The sequence below is a fragment of the Cololabis saira genome, chromosome 19 (genome assembly GCF_033807715.1).
Source record: "Cololabis saira isolate AMF1-May2022 chromosome 19, fColSai1.1, whole genome shotgun sequence".
Classification (NCBI taxonomy): domain Eukaryota; kingdom Metazoa; phylum Chordata; class Actinopteri; order Beloniformes; family Belonidae; genus Cololabis; species Cololabis saira.
The window spans coordinates 30,296,815-30,324,520 of NC_084605.1; the positions used below are offsets into that span (position 1 = coordinate 30,296,815).

Sequence of the window (27,706 nt, forward strand, 5' to 3'; positions counted from 1 at the left end):
CTGGCCTGTCTGCAAATAAGGAGGCAGGGAACTCGTTGTGAATGTTTTATTTTTTTTATCAAAAGATGCTAGTTAGCCTAATCAAAGCAGCTGCTGGGAAGCATCGGCTTTAATTCGGCGTCATGAGGAATAGAGAGAAGCTCCCCGTCTCGCTCTCAGGGGTGAAGAGATTCATTTCTGTCGTCTGAAGAGATGGCGAGTGATCTTCCATGGCCCGTGTTTCTGTCAGCCTCAGGTCCTTTCATGTTCCCAACTTAATTTGAGCTGAACCAGTGTTTATCATTGTGTTGCGACCGGGCCGAGAGGCTGGGAGGGAGGACAAATCTGCTCCCAATCCATTTTTTTTTTCTCTTCTCCTTGCTGAAATTGTTATTTGGCTTGTAGACGGCGATACTCTCATCCCTCTGGGTTAGATTAGAGCTACTCTAATCTAGTCAGATAATGTTTTAATCAACATCTGCATTTTATTCATGCTGTGCAACATGATGAGTTTTTTGTGCTTGTGTAATTAGAAATATATTTTATCTGGATTAGATGTAGAAGTATTTGAGTAAACATTTTTTTTTTCCGTTTTTCTGATTAAACATGTCAGCCTGATTATTAATATCAATCATCTTGTCTTGTGGTTAATTGATCCAAGAGCCGTTTTTGCATGAACGTGATTGCAGACGAGCCTCTGGCTGCAGATACAACAGGAAATAGGAGAAGGTGATTGATCCTTCTCTCAAACTAGATGTGTTGGAAAGCCCTCAATCCAGAGAAACCCCACCTTGAAACCCACAAAATGCCATGGATCCAGTGTCCTGATGCAGGACACCACAAGACTGGGAAACGCACAAATCCTGAATATGTTGCATCTGAAAGTCGACTGATGACTGATGATTGGAAAATTTTAACCCAGTCAAACCTCATCTGCTGCTTATTGTCAAGTGATTTAAAAAGGATCTGTTTCTTTTTATGTTGCTAAGAACTACTGAAAATGCATGGAGTGGATCAAACAGCATGATCTCATATTGATTAATTACTCCATCAACTTCCAGCTTCACCACAGTTTCTCAGAACGTAAATGAGCATCACAGATTGTCCAATGGTTACTTAATCTTTAACCTTTTTTGTAGCCTATATTGAGGGGTTTCATGCACGCTGTCAAGTGTTCACTCTCCTGCAACTCCCATTGGATTTCCTACCTATACTGTGAATGAGACCGATTTATTCACACAAACAACACAAGTGAAAGAGTTTTAGACTCAGTGCTCATGTAAAGACATAAGTAGGTGTCAGATCTGGTATGTTTATATTTATAAATTCATCAAACCTTATTAAGGAATATCTGTTTGCACATTTGAAATCAGAAAATCAGATTGTTCAATTGGACTAGAGATGTCCCTCTATGTCCTGAATAATCACTGATAACGAGTACTATCAGCAGTATCTGTGAGTTGTTCTGTTTCTGGTACCAGTTTCGGGACCAGGCCTAATTTTCAACTCTTGTTTTATGATTTGTTTGGACGTTGCGCAGCTGCTTGGTTTAAGGAGTCCAACAGTGATGAATGACCGGTTCAGTTTATATTAGGGCATGAAATCAAGATTTTGTAAAGGGGGAAAAATGCAGAAGGACATGCTGACCTTTTATAAACCGGTACTACCACAGGAGATGTTCGTAAATGCCATGTCCAATTTCTCAGAAACGTGTGTTAAACTGTAGCTCCTCTATATATCCGCTAATAACCACCGCTTACTTGATGGAGGGTTGGTGTGTTTCGGTTTAACTAAACTCCACAGATATATCTTTTCCATGCATGTTGTGGGGGCAAATTCCATTTTCTCTTCCATCCTCCTTCTTGTCCCCTCCTTCCCTCCCTCTTCTCACTCAGCTGCACACTCCTCATCTCTCCAAAACGCAAGCGGGCTGCCGTCCCTCCCTTCTGTCTGCCCCATCTGTGAGGCAGTATGGGGCATCGGCTTGGTAGCGGCGGGCAGTGGGAGCGCGGGGCTGCGCACGAGGCAAAGATTGGGCCTCTAACACGGAAGACAAAACTCTGCTCGCCCGCTTCACCAGGTCTACACGAGGTCTTGGCCTGTGACGGCTCCCCCACCACCCCCCAGTCACTCATGCAAATGCTGTAACATGCTGCTGCTGAAGAGATGTGGGCCGATAAAGAGGTTGGGGATCGTCTCGATAACGCAGCAGACGCAAAGCCCCCTAAAGGCCGTCGGACCAGAATTGGTACCATGTGTTTTTTTTCCTTTTCCTCGTCGCCCCTCCCCCTTCCCTCAAGTTGTGCTATGGTAGAGGAAAAGCCCGGGGGCTCGTTAAAACTTTAATATACTGTACAATCGCCGTAATTGAGTAGAATTTTCAAGTTCTTTCTGTTACGGTTTTAATTTATGAAGTCCCTATGAAAGTTTAATGGATCAGCAGTTGTAGAGTTGCCACTATCTAAATCATTCTGTGGCTATCTCCGCCCGCGCTGCCTGCCAAGTCCCGCCGTTAGGGTCCTGTGCCCTAGAAAGATGGCCAGATTGCTCCGAAGGCATGGCTGTTGCGGGACGTCTGTTCAGCACATTGTACCTAGAGGTCTTTCTCAGAGATGTATGTCAATTTTTGCGCAAGTATGCCGACTGTTGGCATCAATTTTCACGCCTTTCCCCAAATATCCAGCATGTGAGTTGTGTTGTATTATTAATACTTGCAAATACAGGATCCCCGTTGCTTGATCAGTGCTGAAGAGCACCCTCACTTAATTATAAAGCAGCCCCGAGGAGAGGCATGCAAGGAAATGTGGACAAGATGAATTTGGTATCCCCATCCGCTCTTTTCCTTTTATATTAATTTGCGTGATGGGAGATATGATATGCCATATCCTTGTTTCAATTTAAGCAACACTAGCCTGACTGTACTTGGGATGTTTGTTCTTGTTATTAATATTTTCTCAGGAAGCGGGGATCTGAATGACACACAGCCCTGGAAGGGGGCTTATTAAAAGAAGTTATTGTCTGCTATCCCCGTGGAGAGATACAACACAGTGATTAATGGCGTCTTTTACAGTTGACAAAAAGTGCACAGCCGCTCAATATGGAGCTAGAACAGTCTCATAATTCACGAATGCACAGGACAAGTTTTACAAATGCACAGACCGATTTGCAAATACACACACAGTTTCACACGTGCACAGAACAATTCACACGTGCGTAGGACAAGATACACAAATGTATTTTTGATGCACACACAAATATAACCTGATTTACACATGTTTTTTTGTCTGTGAGCTGCGCTGGATTTGTGTGTGAGTTTTGAGACTCTCCTGACGTGACAAGATCCACACGTAGGTTTTTTTTAACACGGAAGGATCTGCAACCAATCAGATTAAAGGGGCGGATACACCTGCTGTTTGAGCTGCGTTAGCGCTGGTTTGTCGGGCTGATCAACCAGAGCCGCCAGCAGACTGCACTCCAAGTCCTGCCGATGCAGCAGCTGATGAGAAACAGCGGAGATATATATATATTTGAACTACAGGTGTCTTTCAGGAGAACAAGCCTGTTGACGGGGGTGAATATTGCTGCAGTCTCGTTCTGGCTCTGGCCGTGGGCGGCGCTGGTCCCGGTCAGACCAGCTGACCAGGGACCAGACACGGAGGTCAGAAACAAGCAGCTGTTATCCTCACATTTATGATGTGACATCGCCACCACACAGAGACAAACGTGTGTCAAAACATTCCCGGTGCAGATAGAGTCATGCATGGGAAGATGCAGCCGTGATGATGCTGGTCGGGGTTTAGTCCACCGATCATCAAACATCTGAGCTGATACAGAGGTTCTTCGGTTATCAGTCGACTGATACCGACGTTACTCCAGATATTTGGGTAAATTAATCTCCTGACATGCGCGTGCTGCTCCACCTGGCTGCAGCTCGTCCCCGCCAGACAGCGCAGCAGCTCTCTGCTGTCTGTCTGGTTCTGAGATGAATCAGCGGGACAGTAATACTTCGTGAAACCAAACGGAGCAAATATATAAAAATCTCCGCTGTTTTTCATCATCAGTTGCTGCATCGGCAGGACTTGGAGACAGTGCAGTCTCCTGACGGCTCTGGTTGATCAGCCCGACAAACCAGCGCTAACGCAGCTCAAACAGCAGGTGTATCCGCCCCTTTAATCTGATTGGTTGCAGATCCTTCCGTGTTAAAAAAAACCTACGTGTGGATCTTGTCACGTCAGGAGAGTCTCAAAACTCACACACAAATCCAGCGCAGCTCACAGACAAAAAAACATGTGTAAATCAGGTTATATTTGTGTGTGCATCAAAAATACATTTGTGTATCTTGTCCTACGCACGTGTGAATTGTTCTGTGCACGTGTGAAACTGTGTGTGTATTTGCAAATCGGTCTGTGCATTTGTAAAACTTGTCCTGTGCACGTGTGAAACGGTGTGTGTATTTGCAAATCGGTCCGTGCATTTGTAAAACTTGTCCTGTGCATTTGTGAATTATGAGACTGTTCTAGCTCCATAGCTCAAAGCTGCGAGGACGGAGCTGAGAAAATCGGTGGAAAGAAATTTTGTAGGTAGGCTCTACCTCTAATGAAAGAAAACCCCCTTTAGATGTGCACCTTCCTGGACTCACCAAGGCCACAAGGGACAATGAAACGCTTCTGATTCCTTTTTCCTTTGACCTACTTAATGTTCTCCTCTTTCAATACTTCACAATTAAAAAAAAGGTGAAAGAAAAAGGTTTGTTCTTCTTAATATTTTACAAATATTGCATCACTGAGCCATGTGAAATCAGAGTGAATGTGGCTCACTTGGGGAAATGGTAGCTGGTGAGATTCATTAAGAAAGCTGGAGACGGTGTCATGTCACTCCTAAATGGTGATAAATTTGGTCCGACTCACAGTTGGAGGATTTCCCACCAAATGCAGGGGTTTTTCTGTCCCGGCGGGTCAGTCTGCTCAACCGACTAGCTGCTGTGGTGGGTGCAAAAAAACTAATAATAAAATAAATAATAACTAAGGAATTCTGGTCCATATGTGCCACCCAGATATTTTATAGACACAATAGTTCACAATAGCCACCAGGTTACCATGGCAGCGCAATGAAGTGCTTGTTTTGAACCATGACCATGAGTTTTTTCGAAGACCCAGAATAATATGACTCACAACAAGGAAGGGAAAAAAACAGTTTTAAAAGAGTATCTTGATAGCAGAGAAGCAGCTGCTGGTGGATTCGGCCCCGCTGACGCCACCAGGCTTCCAGATCAGATAAAACCCAGCTTTTTGTTTGGAAAATTAAAAAAGTGCCACATGCACGTAAAGAAAATCGTCCAGGGAAAATGAAAAAACAGCTGCCATGACGACAGTTAGTAGTCAGAAGACGCAGGTGCAGAAGATGGTCATTTCTCCGTCTGTCTCATCAGTTTGAAACAGAAATGCAGATTCTGATTCGGGTTTAAGTTATTCTGATCTTCAGTTTTACAGTATGTGTTTTGAATTTGGAATTAAGTGTTAATTAAGTGTTAACCTTGAAGTATCCATCAATCAATCAATCAAATTTTATTTATATAGCACCTTTCATCCAGGTACATGAAATACAAAGTGCTTTGACATTTTGACTGAAAAATAAGCGTAATAAACAAAAACAAAAAAACTGGGAGACCAAAAAAATCAAAACTGGGAGACCAATGCACACTGACATACAATATAGTTCATTAAAATGAAAAAAAAAAAAAAAAAAAAGTTCAAGGATTAAGGCTAAAAAATAATCAGTCCACAATAGGGCTGGGCGATATGGACCATAGTCATATCTTGATATTTTCTAGCTAAATGGCGATACTCGATATATATCTCGATATTTTTTCTGTGCCTTAATTGGGGTTTCCCCCAAAGCATTATAGCATAGCATCTCTGTTAGCTTCATTTTTTTCTGAGGCAAACCCTTAAAAAAACCGTCAGTTTTAATACAAAGCCTCGTGCCAAATGTCACACAGGTACATTTATTAACAGAGGTCTGCACAATATCAAAATGTATAAAACAAATGAAATAAAAATAAACTGCCTGCATATATAGAATAAAAATGCTTCTTGAATAAAATAAAACAAATATCCTTTTCCTGCATAACAATTAAATTAAAATACACTGTGCAATTAATACAATGTAGACAGTAACAGGCAGACTTTTCCACTGAGGTTGACAGTTGTGCAAATAACAAAACATTTGTGCAAATCTCAAATAAAACATTCAAGTCAATTTGTCACAAAATAAGCTATATCAAAATCATTAAAAAAAATAAATAAATAAATAAATTTTAAATCGATATAAACGATATTGTCTCGTGCCATATCGTGTTTGAAAATATATCGATATATATTAAAATCTCGATATATCGCCCAGCCCTAGTCCACAACAATAAAATATAATAATAAAAACATTACAAGAAATAGATAAATAAATAAAACAGATACCTTTAAAAAAGGTTAAACAGAATAAAACTATAAAATTTGATGCTACGTAAAAGCCAGACCAAAGAGATGAGTTTTTAGTCTACGTTTAAAAATGTCCACATTTCCAGCTCCTCTCAGATCCTCCGGTAGATTTACATTAGTACATTTAGTTTAGCTTTTATATCTTATATCCTTATTCAGATGATGTCAGACCCCATTTCTCTTTGGCAACACGGGTAAAAACCAAATATAAACAGGCACAGAGCTATCTAGTTATCACAGTCCAGTTAGCGCCATCCAGTCATATCCCCTTCCTGTCTTTCATTGTCCTGTCTTTGTCTGTCGTGGAGGGGACGCCAAAACTGGCAGCCCATTTCTTATCGCACACTTATCGAAGCTCCCTTCTTCTCCTCCTGCCACCGGTCCCATTACTCTCGTGACAGCAAGTAAACACTGGCAGTTATCTCTCAATGGTAACATCTCAGATAAGCCACATTCGCTCCATTTCACATCAAGGGGAGCAGGCGCGTACGGGCGAAGCTCTGTGAATGGGAAACGTCAGTGGGACGAGCATCTTGCACCGACTGATTTTGATGCATCAAAATGTTATCAAAATAAATGTGCAGCTTTATTGTAATATTTATATATACCATGTCATCCTTTATTCACTTTAGTGTTCTTATTGGTAAATGAGGATATTTCATTTCTGAATCACTTAAAAGTTCTGATATAAAATTCTCTTTCTTTATACTTGTATGTACGGGTAAGTGTTTATGTTTGTGACGCTGTAGTTCTCCAGTAGGGGAGGCTGTGCGTTCTCGCTGGTTCAAGTGGAGCACGTCCTGGTTTTTTTTCTTCTGGCAGCCAGCAGATTAAGTGTGAACCTCAGAATGACTCTTGGGACTGGACTTACCTCTCTTTAGGGGCATGCATTACACATCAGTCCCTGCCAGGCCCACTGGGATACCTGCCGCAGGCGAGCAGGAAAAGTGAGCAGCAGGAACCACAAACTCTTGCCCTGCGCTCCGTAAACATTTCCAGGGGCCTGGGTTATGCCTACTATTTAGTTCAAGTGATGTCACAGGGGCATTGGATTTAAGCAGGTTTTAGTTTGACGCTAATCCGCCTGTGGTAAACGCAGTAGACGGGGGCGGGGGGGGGATGTCCCTGCCAATGGCAGCATCAACACCCGATGGATTAGTGCGTCTCGTCTCCTCCTCCAGTCTGTTGTCATTGTCCAGCATGTTTCTTTTCTTTTTTTTTTTTTGAACCCCAATTTCTTACCTTCGGTCTTAGTTTGGAGTGCAGCCGCGATGCCCAGAACAAGCATGATGCTTGCTGAGTGGAGCAGAGCCTCACTCTGAAGGTGTGTTGCTTTCTGTGTGTGTGTGTGTGTGTGTGTGTGTGTGTGTGTGTGTGTGTGTGTGTGTGTGTGTGTGTGTGTGTGTGTGTGTGTGTGTGTGTGTGTGTGTGTGTGTGTGTGTGTGTGTGTGTGTGTGTGTGTGTGTGTGTGTGTGTGTGTGTGTGTGTGTGTGTGTGTGTGCGCGCGTGCGCGCGTGCACATGTGCGATTGTCTTCCTTCTTTCACGTATTATTATGTTGTGTGTCTCTCCTCATGGATTTCTAATGTTTCCAAGGCTGAATTATTTAGATAGGCTGCCAGCAGGGAGCTACATGATAGCGCAGACTTAAGAGTGAGGGGAGGGTGAACCCACAGCTGCAGACCAGGTAAAAGGGTACTTCCTGCTTCACCTGTCCTTCTCTTTTTCTCTATTCCTCCCTTTTGATTGGGTGAGGCGAATGTAATTGGAGAGCTGAAACAGAACACCCAGCCCTGTGTTCCGCTCTTATAGCTGCCCTTTTTGGCGTCTTCATCGATGCCTAACTCAAGCGAGCAGTCGCATTTCGGTGGCTTTCTCGGCCGGCGAGGTCCTGAGTGGAGCGAGGGCCAGAGCGACGGGGCTGCGGCTCGCTGTCAGTACTGTGGCACCGTCGCGGGACGCGGGAATTCCTTGGCACTCGGCGACGGAGACAGCGAAGCGTGGATGCATCATCATCTAGAGAATGCTGGGAAACTGGATCCAGTGTGCTACCCGTCCTTTTACAGGCAGGTGGGCCGTGACCCGTACGGGCCGGAGCTGCAAAAGAAGAACCTTGTGCCTGACCTGAGCAGTAACCTCTACCTCAGGAGGGTGATGGCAGGTAGGACCTCGGCACCGCCTCAGGATTACTACCTGGCTGACTCCACTTTATCTGGCCAGCCAGCTGAGGAGTTTTACAGGGATAACCCGCACTCGCTCACCAGATCAGTGCTGCATTATAGACCCGGCGCTGGTGGGGGGGGGCCTGCGTGGGATCAAGGACAGGCGAGGGCCACACCTTCTGTGCTGGCCTCTGCTACTACACCGGTGCTTCCTCCCCCTCCGCCTCTCCCCCCGCCTGCCCCTCCCCTGCATGAGCTTAGCCGTTTGTACAGGGAATCTCTGGGATCTAAGATGATCCCAGACGCCCAGCGTATTGGTGGCGGCGCTTCCTCTCCTGCTGCCTACGGGGTGCCTGTTTACGCCGCCGAGCGACCGTCCCTCCCTGCCCACCAAGCCTATAACAGCCTCGGCAGCTTGCCCCCGGGACCCCGCCAGCCAGCGGCCACCAGTTCATTGGTGGACGCAGCTCCTCGAGGAATGGACGGAGCTCTGTCTCGAGCTTACGGAGCCGTAGCCTCCCAGAGGCTGCCTTATGACCCCCACTATGACCCGACCGCGGCCATGGTGGCTGCCACAGCTGGAATGCCCCCTGCCTTGCCTCCCGTCCATCCCAGCGCTGCCGACCCCAAGAAGATGGTCGACCCGAGCTTCTTGGCTTTCCTGCGAGCTGAAGGCTTGGCTGAGAGCACCATCACTCTGCTGCTACAGCATGGCTTTGACTCGATTTCTACGCTGGGGATGATGGAAGAGCACGACAGTCGGTCAGTGGCCCCTAACCTGGCACAGGCACGTGTTCTGTCTCGTGTTGTACATGTATGCAAGAGTGGCGGGGCGGGGGGACCACGGACCCGCTCCAACAGCTTCAGCCATCGCAATGACCTCTACATGCAGCCCCAAGGTTTGACCATGGACCCTGCTCTGATGCAGCAACCCCCCTCCACCCTCCAGACTGTGTCCCCGCGGATGGGAGAGTTTCTTGGAAGGCGGCCTAGTAGCGCCCCTTCCCAACATCTCTTAGAGACCACCACCTACCCAGGGGCACGACAAATGGCACCTGGAGGTTTTCCAGTTAGCCCCGGAGGATACAATAGTGTGGTGCCTCCAGCAAGACCCGTCTCCATGTACAATGCTCATACCGGCCTCGCCCTGTCTGCCATGGGACAGCAGCCTCCACCAGCTCCGGGCACCCCTGGGGCAGCACCCAAAACCTTCTCCGGCTCCTACTCCCCTATGGAGCTGATGAAGAGGGCTCCCAACCTCCCTCCGGCATCGCCCCTAGCAGCAACGAGCCCCCTTCACAGCCCACAACTTCTTCGGAAAGGGATCAATGTTGCCCCCGAGAGTACCGTAGTTCCCGTCTCTCCTTCCAACATTCTCCAAGTGCAAAGCTCTACCAACACCAAGATGGTAGGACGGCGTACTGGTCCACCTGTTATAGTCTCAACCATGGCCACCACACCTGACACAAGTAATGTGAAGTTTCACCTTTCTCCCCATTTCCTCAAGTCCTCTTGTTTTGTATCCTCCGTCTTTGTTGCAGAGCAGTAATTTTCACAGGATGGTATTAATTTTGCTCCTCTGATGTAATTGTAGTCCTGTGTAAACTGATTATTTTTTTTGCGTTATGTTATAGTGTAAGAGAAGTATGGAAGACAAGTTTGACATGTTAAGCAGCTTTGCTCTCAGAGGTCCCTTTTTTGTAAATTGTGCAATTGCAATTATATGCCACCATACTGCAGAACTCTCATAACCAGGCTTGTAATATTGTTTTGGACTTAATCAAGTGTCACAAATACAACGTCCAGCTTGTTTTTAGTGTGTAAAAGGAATTGCTGCTATTCTATTTTTCCCTGCACTCTCTCTTAATCGGGGGGGCTTAACTGCTTCCAATCCAATTACACTAATTGGATGTATATTTGCGTACACCATAATAGGTAACTGTATTTATAGCTTTAAATTCTGATTGCGGAGCAAAACAGCTATAAGATTTTTGTTTCTTTTCCATCTTGATGAGTCAATTCAAACATTCCCTTGAATGAAACTTTGGGTTTTTTTTGTCTTGAGCTTTTTCTGCTTGCGAGAATTTTCATTAAAGTATTATACGTCATATTAAGATCATCGCTAATAAAAAGGCAGTTAGAAATTCAATTAGATCCTTAGCGTTTCATAGTCATGAATGAAATTGCCACTACAGTGCTGCTGCATTTTCTTAAGGTCACATGACTGTGCTGTTATGCAGTTATGGACAGACTGATATTCATTTCTTGCCCTCTGCAATTGTGTTTTTCTTTAGCGCCATTTCCATCTGATTGGGGCAATTCTACATGTAATGATTTTAGTGAAGCATTCGTGGTTAACGCAAGTAGGGAGGCAGGCTTTTATTTTGGTGAGCTGTGAATTCGCCTTCATTTTTACTTCTCCCAAGCTGATGCATTTCATTGCTGATGAGGATTGACCATTTTATGGAAGAATGAAATCCTTCAAGCATGTTTTCATGAGTGTAATCTCACATTCATCCGGCCCCATCGGGTCCGATGGCTTCCTTTAGTGTGAGAGCGATGGGAAGCAGGGGTGGGTAGCGCGAGCTCTGTGGAAATGACCACTTCTTCCCGCGGTCACAGTGCCAGACCTTCCCTCACCCTTAACACTCTCAGTACAACAAAGTCATTTGCAAGGAGCTGACATTTGTTGCTCGAGTAACTTCATCTGATAATGAGCGGCGCTCGCCGCCGATCGGAAGGCATATTTCTTAATTGTGAGTTGCTAGGCAACCTTGGCTTCGGTGCTAATCAGAGAAGGATAATCTTCACAGTTACGGAAAGGAGAATATCTGCATACGGTGTCAACAGGTTTTTTGCACTTGTTACCCACGTTGGTCGTGTGGACCAGGAGCAAATTGAGTGAAAATAATAGAACGTTGCATTGCGCTTAATGAAAACATTTTGTTTACTACTCAACCCCTTTCCTCTCAGAGTGGTGTGCTTCATATCTTAAGAAATTGCTTCTCATTTTTCGGGCGAAGGCTTTAATGCACCCGTGAAGAGCCTCTCCTATTACATGCAGGGCGTTTTTATGTTCAGTCGTGCATATTAATGAAAGGTTGACACTTTATTCCTTTTGTATTCGGTGAATAAATTGGCAGTTCTATTTTTTTATCATTTTACATCAAAGTGCATTTCCAAAATGGTAATTTTTATTTTCCATTTATTTTCAAAGCAGAATTTTTTTTTTTTTTTTTAGTGTAAGTGAAAGCGGTTGACGTATTTATATGAAAGCTGCAGGTGGGAGGGCCTGCACCTGAGCACTCCTCTCCACTGGGCGCTGAGTTGGTTGGCTAAAGCCGTAAGTAGTGTTAATAATGGCTTTAAACGGTTCAGTTAAGCTCAGTTGCAACAGTTCCCCTCCACTTAAAGTAGGGAGAGCGCCTTGCGGCACTCAGATGGAGTTGGCTGTCAGTGGCATCTCTCAGAGCAGCACAGGTGGGTAAACCCTATAGCTCCAGGGTCACGTGACGCAGAGTAGCCACCACGCTATCTAGAGACGAGAGCGGCTTGTAGCCTGCGTTGTGTAGCGTGCTCAGTAGATTAAGTAAAGGTGGACACCTGCACGTGGTTTCCCTGCAGAGATAATCCGCAGAACATCTTCAGCTGTGCTTTTCTTGGCTGGAGAATTAGGAGGTGGCGCGGAGGGATGCCAGCTGTGGTGTGTTCGAGGGAAGGGCTTGTAGCTCAGAGAGACGAGTGAGACGAGACGTTTGCCGCGGGCCTCCGTAGCCTCGTGGGATGTTGTCAGTTCACCTGCATGGCTTCTGCTGAACGGCTTTCGTGTGACTAGTTTGTGTCTAATGCTTCCATGAGTGTTTGTCAAAACAGGGCCGATCACTTTTCTGAAGGGAGGCCATCAGTGTTACCGCTGACATTTGTACAACCTTGTTGCACATGGAGCCCGTGGGGCCTTAAATGGGCTTTTAATTTCTCTGCCAGAGTTTGGAAGGACGTTCATGAGGATTCCCGTCTAATGTGCTCTCAGCTGTCTTTGGCTAAACTGCTTTCTGTCAGGTGTCTGGCTGTGATTTTAATGTGCGCTCCCGCTGTGATCCAAGAGCTACACGAAACGGAAACACTCCCTGTGCGTCAGTTTGGTCTTTGACTTTGAGTCAATTAGCATTATATCATGGGCATAACGACATAATTACAAGTGTGCATGTTGATCAGAGGGAGGTGAAGCAAAATGGATTAACTCCAGGTCTGAAAAATGGAACGTATAAAAGTTTTAAGAGTCATTTGGTTTAGGACATAGGACACAGATGTCCCTCTTTTCAAAGCAGGAAACGTCCATCTTTATCTGAGGACGGCTGGATGGGATGGAGCTGCCAGCAGGACATGGGGACATGACCTTACACTTCCTGTAGCTGTCTGTTTATCTATTTACTGCTCTTGTAAAGGACAGTCTAAGAGTTTCAGAAGAGTGACATGATTGTTATAGTTTTATCAACATGAAAGCTAATCGGACTGTCACTACGAAAGTTCAGTGTTTAAAACTGAGCAGTGTTGTTGGGCTATATATATATATATATATATATATATATATATATATATATATATATATATATATATATATATATATAATATAGGTTTGGACACACTTCCCCATTTGTTTGAATGAGAAAGTGTGTCCAATTCTTTGGTCTGTACTATATATATATATATATATATATATATATATATATATATATATATATATATATATATATATATATATATATATATATATATATAAAGGTGGACACCTGCATATATATATATATATATATATATATATATATATATATATATATATATATATATATATATATATAGTACAGACCAAAAAATTGGACACACTTTCTCATTCAAACAAATGGGGAAGTGTGTCCAAACCTATATTAGACGAGTCTAGAGACTGAACGGAGGGTGTTTTTAAATTCCTGCTACTTCCACTGGTGATCAATATGTTTTGTTTTGAAGTGAGAGCATTTAATACAGTCACATCACATTAATTCATGTAATAATTCATCTATAAGGGCTGTAAATGTGGCTTTCTCCTCCTCAGGAATCTCAATGCCTTCTTCCTCAGGATCAAAATCAACAAGCTGGAAATTTGAAATGTCTTCATAAAAGTTTAATTGATTATCAGTAACAGTGGCCTTCATGTGGTTAGAAAGTCCATAATACGAATAGATCCGTTTTATCTCTGCACCAACAGCATCATAAGTATGTTTCCCTTGATGCATTTACACTCCACAACTGTTTTCTTGCATTTTCTTTTTACAGACTTCATACAAAAATCAATAAAAGTCATATTTAAGGGAGTTAATTCATTTCATAGTGATGGGCATATCACTGAAATACTGTTTATAATTAGTTGCTCACATTATTGAAACACTTAAACTGAAAATCCATAAAGGCTGACCACTGAAGGACTTGGGACCCTTGTCAAGATATTTCGATCTTTTGGTGGGATTTTCCACCCGAGTCCAAGAGATCCGATGATTGAGCCATGGGGTATCGGTGTGAAATAAGAAAGAGGAAAATATGGCTCCAGGGACAAACATTTATGTTCAACACTGCTCCAAAATAAAGAGGCTTTTATTTTGAAGGCTAATGACCAAATATTTCTGTGTAAGAGTAGGAGCAGAATTGGAGCAGGAAATAGCCGCCACACACTTGTGTGTGTATGTATGTAGTGCACAAGTGCTAGCATGGACATATTCAAGTGTGTTTGTGTGTCACTAATCCTTCTGATTTGAATGAATGAAGACTGACAAGTGGTTCCAGCTCACGTGGCAAGGCTTTTTTATCAGCACTGTATAACACCTAGTAAGGTTGTAATGTATCTATGCAAACATCCTTCAAGTATTTTTGTTATAATATCAGGAGTCTGTTGAAAATGACAAATTATTGCTTTTTTTTTAGCGTTATCTTTTCTCTTTATGGGAGTGTGTTAATATCCAGAGGAATAGCACAGGGATGGATTAGATGTTTTCTCTGTGATGGAGTAGTTGTGTTTTACGCGATTTGTCAAATAAAAGCAATGATTGGCAGTAATTGGAGCGATTCAGCTGCATGCCATGTATTCACTGTTCCCCTCCCTCTTGCACACTCGTCTTTGTCTGCTGTCCTTCTCCTGCTCCCTGTGAACCTGCTAAATGTTACATGAACTATCTGCTATCAGCCGCACCATCTCCACTCAACCTCAGTATTGTTTGTGTCCTGGGGGAAATATGGCCACCAAAATCTATTTTTCCACTCCAACAGTTTTTATTTTCTCCCTTCAAAAACAAAACGAGTGAAAGAAGAGTGTCGCAGAGCCTCCCGTCCGCTCTCCAGCACCACTCGTCAGCCTTCCATCGCCGTTTTTCTCATGGTTGATCTTTCCAAAGCATTGCTCGCGTTCTCAGAGGGATTAATGGTTTCTGCAAAGCTGGCCAACCCGTGGAGGGAACTGGAGCCTTCGAGCAAATGAGAAACAGCTGGTCTCCCACTGCTAGTGACAGCAAGAGTGTTCGAGAGTGTGTGTGTGCGTGTGTGTGTACACAGTAGTAACATCTGACCTCTGCACAGGGTCAGAGGTGTTATTCCTGGCCTGAAAATGGGCCATAAGGTTAAAGATTTGCCCCTTTTTCACTTGAGCTTTTACTCTTTATTCAATTGAATTTACATGCCGCTGAATCATAGCTGTGGTTCTTAAATTGCGGATTTTTTAAAACAGAGGTTTAGTCACTGCAGAGAAGCCGGTAGTATTTGGTTTTTAATGAAGATGGATTGATTGGAATTAATGAAAGTGTTGATTAAGACTCGCAGAGCAGTATGTTGGCTTTATAAGATGTGTTAATGGTGCAGATGGAGCAAAAAAGAGTTTGTGCAGAGAACTCTGTTCAAAACAAGTTTGCAAAATTTAAATTAAAGCATCTAAAACTACAGTTTATTGTGGATTGGTTGAATGGATTTGAATTTTTAACTGGACATGAAACAATATGACTCAGCTGTGTGGGTTTGGCTGATGAAAAGGAACTTGACATCACTCATGCTCTTGAATAAATTATCAAGAGCATGAGCGACTAATTATATTTATGGAGAACTTTAAAAAAATATATATATATACATTATTAAGGTAATGGAATGTCATTTTATTTCCACTTGTTTCACATAAAGGTGCACATTTGTACATTTGTAGTTGGCCATCTCCTTGTCTCCCTTCCTGTTGAAGTTAAAGGCAGGGTCAGCAATGTATAAGTCATTTATAACCAGGAACTAGGGCTGTCAGTTTAGCGCGTTAATTAGATTAATTAATTACACTGCTAATTAATGCGTTATGCAAATTAACACAATTAATTATGAGCGGCAAAATGCGCGAGCATTTTAAATTTGGCCCATTGAGGGACCCGTAGGCCACTTGGCAGTGGCAGGTCACTTCCCACCTGCTGCTAGTCAAACTAACAAAGCAGGTGACAGACCTGGATGACTCAGGGGAGCGAGGCCAGCAAATCTTTGCTAGGGCCTTTGAACGGCAAGTTGATGTATAAAAAGAAAGAAGACGGGACTATCAACAAGAACGCGGTGATATTTCACATTTTGTAAAAAATAATGTTCCTATCACCGGAGCTGCTCCAGCCTGAATTATCAATTAAATGCTAAACATGTCCGGAAGTTCCACTGTGAATGTTACAGCTACTAGAACGTGAATCGCTGTATTGAGTCAGCTTTAGTTTTAATTTTGAATTGAGAGTCTGCTTAAAGGGGACCTATTATGAAAAACAAGTTTTTTCTTGCTTTAACATATATAAAGTGGTCTCCCCTCAGCCTGCCAACTCAGAGAAGGAGGAAAGCAACCAAATTCTGCAGTGTCTCTACATCCGCCCGGAAGATCCATCCAGTGTGATGTAACTTCTACGAGCCGTTCAGATTCTACTCCCTTTCGTTACGAAACCAAAATGCAATTTGCATCGGTTGGCCTCTGATGCGTGAAACCACGCCCATAACTAACTCAGCCGGCCGGAGCTTCCGCCATTTTTTCGTAGCGGTGTATCGCATCATTCAGGCAGCAAATCAGCACAGTGTCTCATTATCATAGCCCCGCCCACTCAGAATCCCTCATAGAGAAGGAGGTTAGAAACGGGGAAGATAAAGACATGGCTTAGAGGCTGAATTTCTAATTTATTTAGCAAAAACAATCAAAAGCTTGCTTTTAAGAAATTCAAGGCCTGTTTAAAATAGGTATTAGATGCCATAATAGGTCCCCTTTAAGTGCCTATTTGAGACTCAGCCTTATTTTATTTCAGAATTTTATTTATTTAACTGTATTTGTATTGCATTTTTGAATAATGCACCTGGCCTAATTGGTTTGCTGATGTTCTTGAGCTTTTTCTTTTGAATTTCATTTATGAAACACACTTCTCACACTCTTCTTAGTGTATTCAATTGATTAGTCATGCACTGCAATTTTGTAATGTCCTAGAATTCGAATTCTTTATTTGGGGACCTTTAGCAGATAGAAAATTAAAATGCGATTAATAAGATTAATTAATTATAAATCCTGTAATTAATTAGATTCATTTTTCTAATCGCCTGACGGCACTACCAGGAACACTTTTTATCCCAAAATTCCTCACCATCCGTTGTTGTTCATCTCAAGATTACATTGTATTTAAAACAAAACAAACTAAGAAAAACACACACACCCACTAGGGTGTGTTTACAATTAGTAGACATTCTTGACAAAAATCGATGTTAAAAATACTCACAGATTAATTTAATTGTCGATTATTGTCGGCAAAAAAACATGAACTGAGTGAGGCATCTCCCTCCGTCCTATCTCTGCTGAGAATTCCTTATGTGCAATAGTGTTCAGCCGCTTTTGTCACCACACGTGTTTTTCAACAGAGTGAAGCATTATCCTCTCTTCAATCTCTGCTCAGAATTGCACATGTGCAACAGAGTGAACAATATGGCGGCGGTCGATGCAACACCACTGCGAGTGGCAGTGAAGTTCATTAAAAGATGTATTTTTGAACGAAGTGTCCATCTTTCATGTCTTTAATTTATAATTAGCACATTATTTAAACAACTTCATGCTAAATTTGAAAGCTGAGAGCTAAATAAGAGCCATTTATTAATTATGGGATTCATAATCCGACTAGTCGACTAATGACTAATCGACTGTCAGAATAGTCGTTAATTGCAGCACTAACACACACATGTGCACACGCACACAAGTAACAAACGTTGCTCCAGCCAATCACAGACGGGGGTTAGGGTTCGCCCTCATGCCTGTGCAGATAAAGTGGGGGGAATGGGAAGACTTGGGAGTGTTCACAGTGAGTGAGATGTGATTTCATCCAGAAATCACTGACCCTGCCTTTAATTTAAAGTAGCTTATCTAGGTTTTTTTCTTTTTGCATACCAGCGAATGAAGTTAATAATGTGCCAATCACTTTAAACATTTTGTTGTTTTTCATTTTTAGTTTTCACATTTAATCAACTTTTTTTTTTGGTGAGTGAGAGTGTTTGTGTTCGTTTTCCATTCAACCAAATAAGGCTAAAGGTACATTCATATGAGTTCAATTTCTTTTTAAAAGGCCATTTTAAAACAAGAACGATCTGTGTCCACATTAGCGCTTCAACTCCTTGTCGTGAGAGGTCTCATTAAACCACTGAAACACCTATTACATGGCCATCCGTTCTAACAGGGCATGCATGTTGGAGTGAAGACAGAAGTCAGAAACCTCTGCATGAGATGATTTCAGATTGCTTGTATAATGGCTTTCATCCTGCACATGTCAGCAGTTGCAGTTTTATTAAATGCAGACTTTGGCAGCACGACAACTGATAGCAAGGACAGCGAAGTCAGCAGCGCTTATGGAGCCGCATCATCCTTCCTTTAAGCTCTCAGTTTAGTCCATCTACTTCAGAAATGGGGCCTGCAGTGATTGACAAAAAAAAAAAAAAAAAATCAATGTAATGTGATGTGGATGCCAGGTGCAGAAATCAAATGTCAAGTTGAGACTGTCACAGCTGTAAATCACACACTTTAATGACTTTGTATGTACTAAAGTACAAAATCTAAAGAGTGTGAGCAAAGGCCACCTGGAGGATGTGCAGCGACTAGCACACCTCGCTTTGTGTGTCTCAGCTTCAGCGGTAGGCTGAGAATTTAGATGAGTTATACTCGGGTGAAAGTGTAAAGTTGATTAATAACCTTGAGTGGAAAATTGCTGCCACACCTCCTCCTCAACCTGCGCTTGGAGGAACATCAGCGTTAATGAGCGGGGGGTTAATAGACTGGTATTCTAAGCTCTCTGTGTGCGCATTTCATTTATTCTCAGAGCCAGAGCTCCCCGGTTTGAAATGATCGATATCAGTCTCTGGAGAACCCTCCGATTGGACCCGTGTCCTCCAGAGCCGATGGCCAGATGAGGAGGACTTTGACTCGGCGTATGTGTGTGCATGTGTGTGTGTTCAATGCGTCTGTCCACACACCTTGGCTCTTCCTGATCGCCGAGATGAATCGTTTGGCTACTTCAGGAGATCGCATTGTCATGTTTATTCAACTTGTCTCCCCAGCTCTTGGAAATTTTTGTTTACACGTTAGCAGCGGCGGGTGCTCTCGACACGCTTTGATATAATCTCCCCAATTATCTGTTGTCAATTCTGCTGTATATTAGCGCTCTCTCCTCAGCAGCCGGGGAGGAGACGGGTTTTGTGCGCGTCGAACAGCAACAGCTGCATCCACTTAAATTGACAACTACCTCTGCACACCTCCCGAGTCCTCCTCCTCCCTTTTTTTTTTTCTTTTTCAAAGTCTCCCTCCCCCTCTTTCTCTCTCACTCAGTGGTGGGCAGGTCACCCTGAATTATTCATCAGTGTGAAATGAAAAAGCTCATGGATATTGAATATCCTCTCTGAAGTGGTGGCCAACATTGTCTGAGAGTGTGTGTGTGTGTGTGTGTGTGTGTGTGTGTGTGTGTGTGTATCTGTGTTTTTTTCTGCTTCTTTTCTTAATTTTTTTTTTTCCTGCAGCTGAAAAGAATAAAAAGCAGCCGATCCCATTGCCAGGATATTTCAAAGGTTAACAAATTGCTTAACCTTGTGCTCATATTTACTTTTTTTCATGATCTGTGGCCGGCGAGGTCGGGGTTGGAGAGCTCTAGGGCCAGGGGAGGAATAGGACGGAGGAAATAAACAGACTACTACAAGAATAAAGGAGGATGAGTAATATCTGTTGCCATGGATGCTTTTTTTTTTTTTTTTTAGTAAAACTCACCTCATTGTGTTAGCTGCTGCCTGGACGTGAAGCGCTCTGGCGGCGCTCCGCGCGGCCCGCCTCGTCCCTCCCCAGAACGAGTCACCTGCGGTCGGCTGTGGTCGTCCTCATCCTCTGGTCGTTGTTCATCTCCCATGTGTCCCCATCGCGTCCCACCATTGTTCTCCTGCCTGGTCTTTTGTGCTGCGGTCTGATTTACAGCTCGCGCTGCAAATCAATGCGACCAGTTGCCATTCGCTCAGCTCGGTCGCCAACAAACACGGCAGAGCTTCTCAGAACATCTCCCATGTGGCCTTTCAAATATCCAAGCAAGGAATAGCAGGACAACCCTGCAATCCTTTTCTTTTACACCTTTTAAAATTATATAGTTACATTATGACCCTTCTTTGTTCACTCTTTTCTGGCTCCATGAAAGACGGAAACTTCAGAAGAACACCCTTAATACTACAGAAAAGATGCAGAGATACCAAATAAATAAAGTCTACCTGAAGCAATCCCCACCGTCCAAGCCCTGCATGGTGCATACACCAATAAGTGTTATTAATTTTTCATTAATATCTAGGAAAACGGCGCAGCACTGACCCAGAGTTGCTCTCGTTGGCCATTATGTTACTACTGCCCTGTTTCCTCTCAGTCATTATGGTCCATTTTCTTCCAATACCACTTTCTACTTCAACACAGACAATTACCCAGGAATCCTTTTAAGAGTATTTCCAAGCCGAACAAAGACCAAATGTTGGTGCAGGAAGCAGCCAGGCCTTTAAGTGGCTAACCTTTACCAAAACTGTTCTTCACAAAAGCGTTATGACTAAAGGGGGGGGAGGGGCTGTTATTTTTTACTTCCATATGATTTAAAATAAATAATAATTTGTGTTCCTGAAACATTTGTTTTAGGCTTTGCATTTGTTTTTTTTTCCCCGCATTGAAAGAGAAAATCTTGTTACCTCCAGGTTATTTTGCTGTCACCCGACAGGACTTGATGGACGTTTCAGCGCGTGCCCGAGATGCAAACTCCAGTTACAGTAGGTTTCTGGGTAATGCAGGGTCTGGGGAAGAGCGAGTGTGAAATGTCATCTGTGCTGGTGGAGGGAGGTGGATGAGCAGGTGGGTGGGGGGGAAATGGAAATGGCTGGAACTCTTGAGCGAAGTGAGAGTTAAAAGGCTGTAAGTGGACACCGCGTTGTGTCTGATGGCTGACCCTTCGCTGGCAAGACCCCCCCCCTCCTCCCCCGGACCCCCCCCTGAGTTTTTATCGTAATGGAGCACAGCTGGGCTGCAGCTTGGATGGGTTAATAGCCATGTGACAGCAGAGGGAGAGCGGCAGCTAATGTGTGCACATATTTGTGCGTGTGCATGGGTTTTTATTTACTTGTGCACTCTTGAGTGGCATGCAGGGGCCGCGTTCGGGAGGGTGGGACTTTTTGCTCCCCTCTTTTCTGCCAGGCCAGATGGCTCCTGTCACTGGAAGAGGAGGAGCAGCGATGGAAGGGGGGAAGAAAGAGGAAGGAGGGAGCTGCGAGTCGCCCCTCGACGGAGCTGGAGTGGCCTGTCCCCGGGGCCGCCACATCTGCAGACCACCTGCTGCAGGCTCGCCCCGCTCCCTCGTCCTCACCCGCCCCCCCCTCGCCTTCACTCACTCCTTCTCTCTCATTCCAGATGGGGGAGGGGGAGGAGGAGGTGCTGGTGGCAGGGCTGTGTTTAGCCAGGCTGCGTGCCCATGTTTCTGTGACTTCAGTGTGCCTTAGTGATGGGTGGAGGAGGAGGAGGAGGAAGAGCGGATGGGAAGAGAAGGAAGGGGAGGCGATGGTGGTGGCAGAGTGAGAACAGCAGAATATCATTTAGTTTTATGACTGCGTCGGCCTTGGAGAGTTGTGGGTTTTGTTTTGTTTTTTTTTTCTTTTCATTCCTCCCCCAAGTAAAAAGGGCGAATGAAAATGTTTGCGTTCTTCTCTCTTTGCTCTTACTACAACTGATCCACAGGCCACAGGGGGGCTATCCCTGCCTGGAAGATAAAGCCTCCTCAGCTATCCCTCCCAAAATAAAACACACTCATTTGCATTCCCATGCTGTAATTTATCCCTGCTCTCTTTCTTTCCCTCTGACTATCTCTATCCCTCATCCCTGCATCTTTTCAGCCCCGGTCCACGCAGTTCTGCAGGGGACTGAGACGTGGGAGGGGAACAAAAGAGGGAGAGTCAGGGAAAACATCAGCATAGAGGCAGTGTTGACTTAGGTTAGTTATCTGGACCGCTGTGGAGGGTGTGTGTGTGTGTGTGTGTGTGTGTGTATCTGCATGCATGCCTGGGGGGGGGGGCTGGTATTTACCCTGCCTGCTACTACTACAGCAGGTGCTTCTCAGCGGATAAACCTGAGCTCCTTACATAAATATTTGTTGAGAGGAAATTACACATGCATCCCCGAAAACTGCCCTAATGCTGCTGTTTTGTCTTCCGTCTGAAGAACGTCCAGGCTATTGAAGACCGTCGTGTTTCCAGGATATCAGTGTTGCACAGCTGTATGTTAAGAGGAGCAACTGTCCTGCTTCTTTTTTCTTTTTTTTTTGTTTGATGAGATGTTTCAGCTTTAATCTGGTTGCCAAACGAGCAAATCTACTCTTTAGCTGAGACGATAATGCATTATTCATCCTTTGTGCACGAGGTGTAAAAATGGGTTCAGTTGCCCCCCGAAATCCACTGCAAAATGTTCTCCAGGAGTTATTTAGCTAAGGCTTACAGAGCGCGGCTCACACCTGGGTCAAACCGAGGGCAGATCGCATTCCTGCCACACATGAACCTCACCCGAATCTCGTTGTGGCCACTTCCTCCGAGGGCACTCGTGTGGTGCGGTTTCATGCGATACACAAGCTGCGTCCTGAGCAAACAAATACAGCATGCAGAAATCTTAGCAGAGTAATTATCCTGAACTACCCAACAAAGGTTTGAATGTTGTTTTTTTTTTTTTCTCCAGTGCAGCAGTAACAATGAGGAAACCCAAAATAAATGTTTTCTTTCTTACATCTCATTATGTGGCACAGTTGGGGTTTTTATTCATACAGGTTTTGAGATCAGTCTCTGAAATGTTTCCACCGCAGTGCCGTCGGAGCACGGATTTACATTTGTGCCGCTCACGACTCCGCAGAAGACACAGTCAGCATTATCCATCAGGAGTTTTTCTGCAGATCCAGGGAAAACCGTTGACAAGAAGTCTTGTGGACGGTTTTGTGGGAAAGATATTCCACAACTTGAACAGGGAAGAAAAAAAAGCCGCAGAGCTTTGCATGTACTTTACTAGAAGAAGTAGCTGAGAAATTATTGAACTTGACTTGAAAGGGCCTCATTTATTGCTTAAAATGAATATACATACTTCTGTTTTTCCTATGTCCCTGTTCAAGCTGCCAGTTAACGCTGACTTCTGGACGTATTCAGGCTTTATCCAAATCAGAGCATCCGTACACCCAGCAGACCCACTTTCAGGAAAGAAGCAACTTTACTTGTGAAATTAAAGCAGCCGAAAGAAGTTTTTTTTTTTTAAATAAAAATAGTAGTTTTAATCATTCTTGATAGAAAATTGGAAAAATTTGATTAATATTATTATCGCTCGCTGTCAACAGAACAGTCTCACCCGACGAGAACCTGAGATAACTCTAGACGCGTCTCTCACGGAGAGTGCTCAGTGTTGCAGTGGACATCATGGCAGAGGTGACTCTTGCTCAGATTACACCTGATGATTTTCAAGATTGCAGACACATTTTCAGATTGGGAATGAAATCACGAAGAGCCTTGCTTAACCTGCAGAGGCAGTTTCCCCTCTCTTGGTTTCACAACAAAGTCAATCTAGTCTTTAGTCTCGTCTCACGTTAACTGTGTTATTCCATGATGTGATTATTATCAAGAGGCAAGAGGGTTGTTTGTTGTCTCAAAAGGAAAAAATGCAGGCACTCTGGTGGCTTGAAAAAATTAAAAAACCTTTATTTGACTTGGGTTACATACTAAAAAGACACCAGGGTTGTTTGTTGGTTGTAGTTATGTAAAAGTAGCCTGTCCACTTCACGCATATTCTCTCTTGTGAGTTGGGTCTGGTACGCCTCGCATTTACTGCCACTTCCGTCAGTATAGAACATACCGAACCAAACACGAGGACCCGGCGGTTGTCTTCAATTCAAGTCAATTCAATTTTATTTATATATCGTCTAATACAACAAAAGTTGTCTCTAGGGGCTTTCCAGAGACCCAGAACATAAACCCCCGAGCAATTATTACATAAACAATGGCAGGTAAAAACTCCCCTAGTGGGAGTTAAAGCGATGACGCGTCCAAGAGCATCCAAGAATCACCATGCAAAACTACCAAGATGGCTGCAGAATTGCTAAGAACACCTTAGATCAACAAGTCATTCAGGGTGCTCCAATGCACGCCACTTTTTTCAGGTCGTCGTCGTAACTACGTCCTTTACTCTGTTTCCACATATCCATTGGCTTCCAGGGGCAGTTTCTTCTGCGTTCACCGTTACTCCCACCAGGAAGTCATAGCTGAATCTGGAGGAACCAGAGTCATGTTATTGTATCAAAGAGAAACAGAATCAGGCTAGTCCATGATGAAACAGATATTGAAGCTCAGGTTTCACCCTTCAATTATCACTCTCCAGCATCCACCTTCTGATCTTAATATGGGCTTTTCTGGCTCCAAAGATGGAGATAATCTTAAGTAGGCCTGTGTTGAAAAGATCAATTTCCCAATTCTAAATCGATTCTCATATTAATTCCTAAAAATCGATTCATATGTCTAAAGATCGATTTATTTTTTATTTTTTTTATTTTTTTATTTTTTCTCCCCATCATTACATGACAATTTTTGGTATTTTTTTTGTTTATGCCCAAAAAAGGGATGTTTTGTTGGACACGAGAACAACTGGTGCCATGTTTTTGCCTTTAAATATGTTTAAAGGTATGAAAACTTTAAAGTTTTCAGTTATAATTGGATATATTGTCTATATTTCTTTGCTTTATATACTGTCTTGGGGTTACATTTGCATAAAATGCTAAAAACCAAATTAATCCGTCTCTGTTTGCTGTCCTGCATCTGTTTGATAATTCTGACCCACACGATGTTTCTGAAAGCAGTTCTATCAGCATTCTGGGAGCTGATTGGTCCTTACAGCATCATTAGCTGCCAATACTTGCTGTTGAATCTCAACATAATACTAGTATTAATATGTTGCAGAACTACAGTCATATAATTCATGTAACAGCTTAAAAACAGTTTTAATAACACTAACCCAAATTAATATTGGAATCGGATCGAATCAAAGCGTGATAATCGATTCTGAATCTTAAGAATCGTAATCGAATCGATTCTTCACATTTGAATCGATACCCAGCCCTAATCTTAAGCCTTCAAAGCAGAAGTTCACAAACCAGTAATCTATGATAATATGGCCCTATCCATCTTTTATAACCACTAGAACCTATTTAGATCAACCCACACTGATTTGGACGCGTGATCCCCCCAACATCCAATCTGATGATATTCTTGCAGTTAAAAGAAAATCAAGCAGTTTTTTATAAACAACAAACAGAGCCTTCGACTACAGACAGGCAGTAGTATCCATCTGTAAGGAGTTTAAAAGTGGGAGAATAAAGGCAAGAAAGAAAAACTAGTGTAAAAGCAGGCAGGAGTCATTCCCTCTGGTGGGAATGCATCTGAGCTGAACCTGTTTTGACCCGAGTCCAGCATCTGAAGTGAACCTCTGAACCGTCGGTCGTAATGCGGTGCGCTGAAGTCTTGCCTCCAAACGGGGAAGTTGGCTCGCTCCACCACTTGCTTTCCTGAAATCCCTTTAAGTGCTTTAGGGAGATTTAACAGGCCTCTACATACAGCTTCCTCTCAGCAGCCAAGTTTGAACACTTACAGGAAAAGAGTGCATACGGTATAATTAGGCTGGTTAAAGAAGAGGGCTTCTCTCGGTGGTAAATCCGCACAGACTGCAAGGAGGCTCGGGCCATTTGTTGGTTCTTCCAGACCGTGACCGCTGCTCTTGATGCTTCACTATGCCAAAGGTCAGGGCTTGAAAGAAGGCTTGCAGCTGGAGGGAAATTGTCTGCACCATGAATCTGGAGTGATAAATATTTATTTGAAAAGAAAACTTGAATCCAGTGAAAAATAGCACGATATCCCTGAGTACTGACAGGCTGATCATTTATAAGTATAACAGTGGTTTAATATCACCATGACTGTTTGTGCTCACGGATGCATTTTATTGCGATATGAAAGAAAACATAAATATCAATATTTTAAGACAGAAAGCCAATACGTGGTATCATTTTACTTTTTATAAAACATTTTTTATTGTTATAGAGACTTTTAGGATACTTCAGTTTCTGTGGGAGATCAGAAATCTAATTTTGGAGTCAAAAAGACAACAAATAAGTCTAAACTTACTGTTCAAAACACTGCTTTGATGTGGTATTTCTGTAAAGAGCTACAAAGAAATGACAGACGTATTTATTTCAACATTTTTTACAGTCTTAAACGTCCATCATAACAGTCCAAGTATAGGTTTAAAAGTTTACGAGATAACTTAAACACACAGTCGGGGCTGACGGTCTTAAACACACAAAGGCGTGCAGATTGCCGAGGTGACGAGCTGAACCGCGATCAGGCCTTCGGAGTTGAAGTTTTACTCACGACGGTAGTAGAAACCGTGGGTTTCATGGGTTGGTTTTCTTTAATGCGATGCTGCTCTGAGACGTGTGCGGCGCACGGCCGCGGTCGGGCCGCAGCTGCTCTGAGGAGCTGAAGAAAAGAAGAGCAAGGCTTCTCTGGAAAAAGGGATGCGGAGAAAGTTGTTGACGAATTGTAAACCAGTCTACAAGCTCACCGTGTTGCTCAGAAACATGAGAGAAAATGCCACATCGGGACGGAAAGCTACACTGGAGGGTTGGTTTCCGTTCCCTCGTATCGACAGCGCTGCTAGACTTTACGTTCAGTGCGGCGGGGGGAATATAGGTATCCCAAGCCGTGTATTTATTGTGGGTGTTTTTTGCATGAATGCTCGCGCTCAAAGGTGCAGCTGTGTCTGAGGAACAAACAGATGCAGTCAGCTCTGGTTTCCAGCCAAGTCTCACTGCCCTTCATCTGGAAAAAGAAGGCTTGCTTATTTGTGGGGAGGTGTCCTGCTGCGCCAATCTGTTCTCATTAGTGTATATTGCTCTCTTTAAACGTGTAACAGCATGTTCGTCAACCGCTGGACTCAGGAGCATCTAAGCCTTTCTTCTTCTTCTTCTTCTTTTTTTTGGAAGCAGCGTTTGTTAAAGCTGCCTATCGCTGGCGTGCAGCTACGTCCTCTGCAGACATGCAGAGAGGGAGGAAAAAAAGAAATTCTGCAGCTTGCGGCGACATGGCGAGCATAAATACAAACCAATGTCTGGAAGATTTTAAGGATCCCACATGTTGTCACATCCCCAGTTTGTTCTTTGGAAACCGAGAGTGGAACCTAGTTTTTCAGCCAGATTTAGGGGAGAGAAAAAAAAAAAGAATAAATGAATGAATAAACCTTAAAGCGCCACATATAAGCTTCAAAGCCGATTAACTAAAACCACTTGGGCAACAAGATGTCCACAAACAAACCAGGAAATTTTAGGATCGATATCCAATCTCTTACCCACAGAGGCCACATATTTAAATTCCCATATCTGTTTGTTAAGAGAAGAGCGATGTACCAGTTAGACCACATGGACACTCGGCCGCGTTTGGGTCCTCTGAGGTCGCTGGT

The 27,706-nt window shown here is 43.5% G+C and overlaps 1 protein-coding gene across 9 annotated transcripts in view; it reads left to right on the forward strand.

Annotated features, from left to right (window-relative positions):
* The window catches only part of LOC133419747 (C-terminal-binding protein 2), a 131,502-nt gene that overhangs the window by 68,619 nt on the left and 35,177 nt on the right, over positions 1 to 27,706 (forward strand). For 2 of the 9 annotated variants that reach the window (XM_061709152.1, XM_061709154.1), the window contains exons 1-2: positions 8,309 to 10,103; positions 20,887 to 20,958. The exons of 1 other annotated variant lie outside the window; for it this stretch is intronic. In XM_061709152.1, the coding sequence (XP_061565136.1) occupies positions 8,309 to 10,103; positions 20,887 to 20,958 (1,867 nt within the window). Of the gene's footprint in view, positions 1 to 7,674; positions 7,798 to 8,308; positions 10,104 to 12,052; positions 12,115 to 20,886; positions 20,959 to 27,706 lie in introns of those variants that run through there. 6 more of the 9 variants (XM_061709155.1, XM_061709156.1, XM_061709158.1 and 3 more) reach the window with 5 other exon arrangements.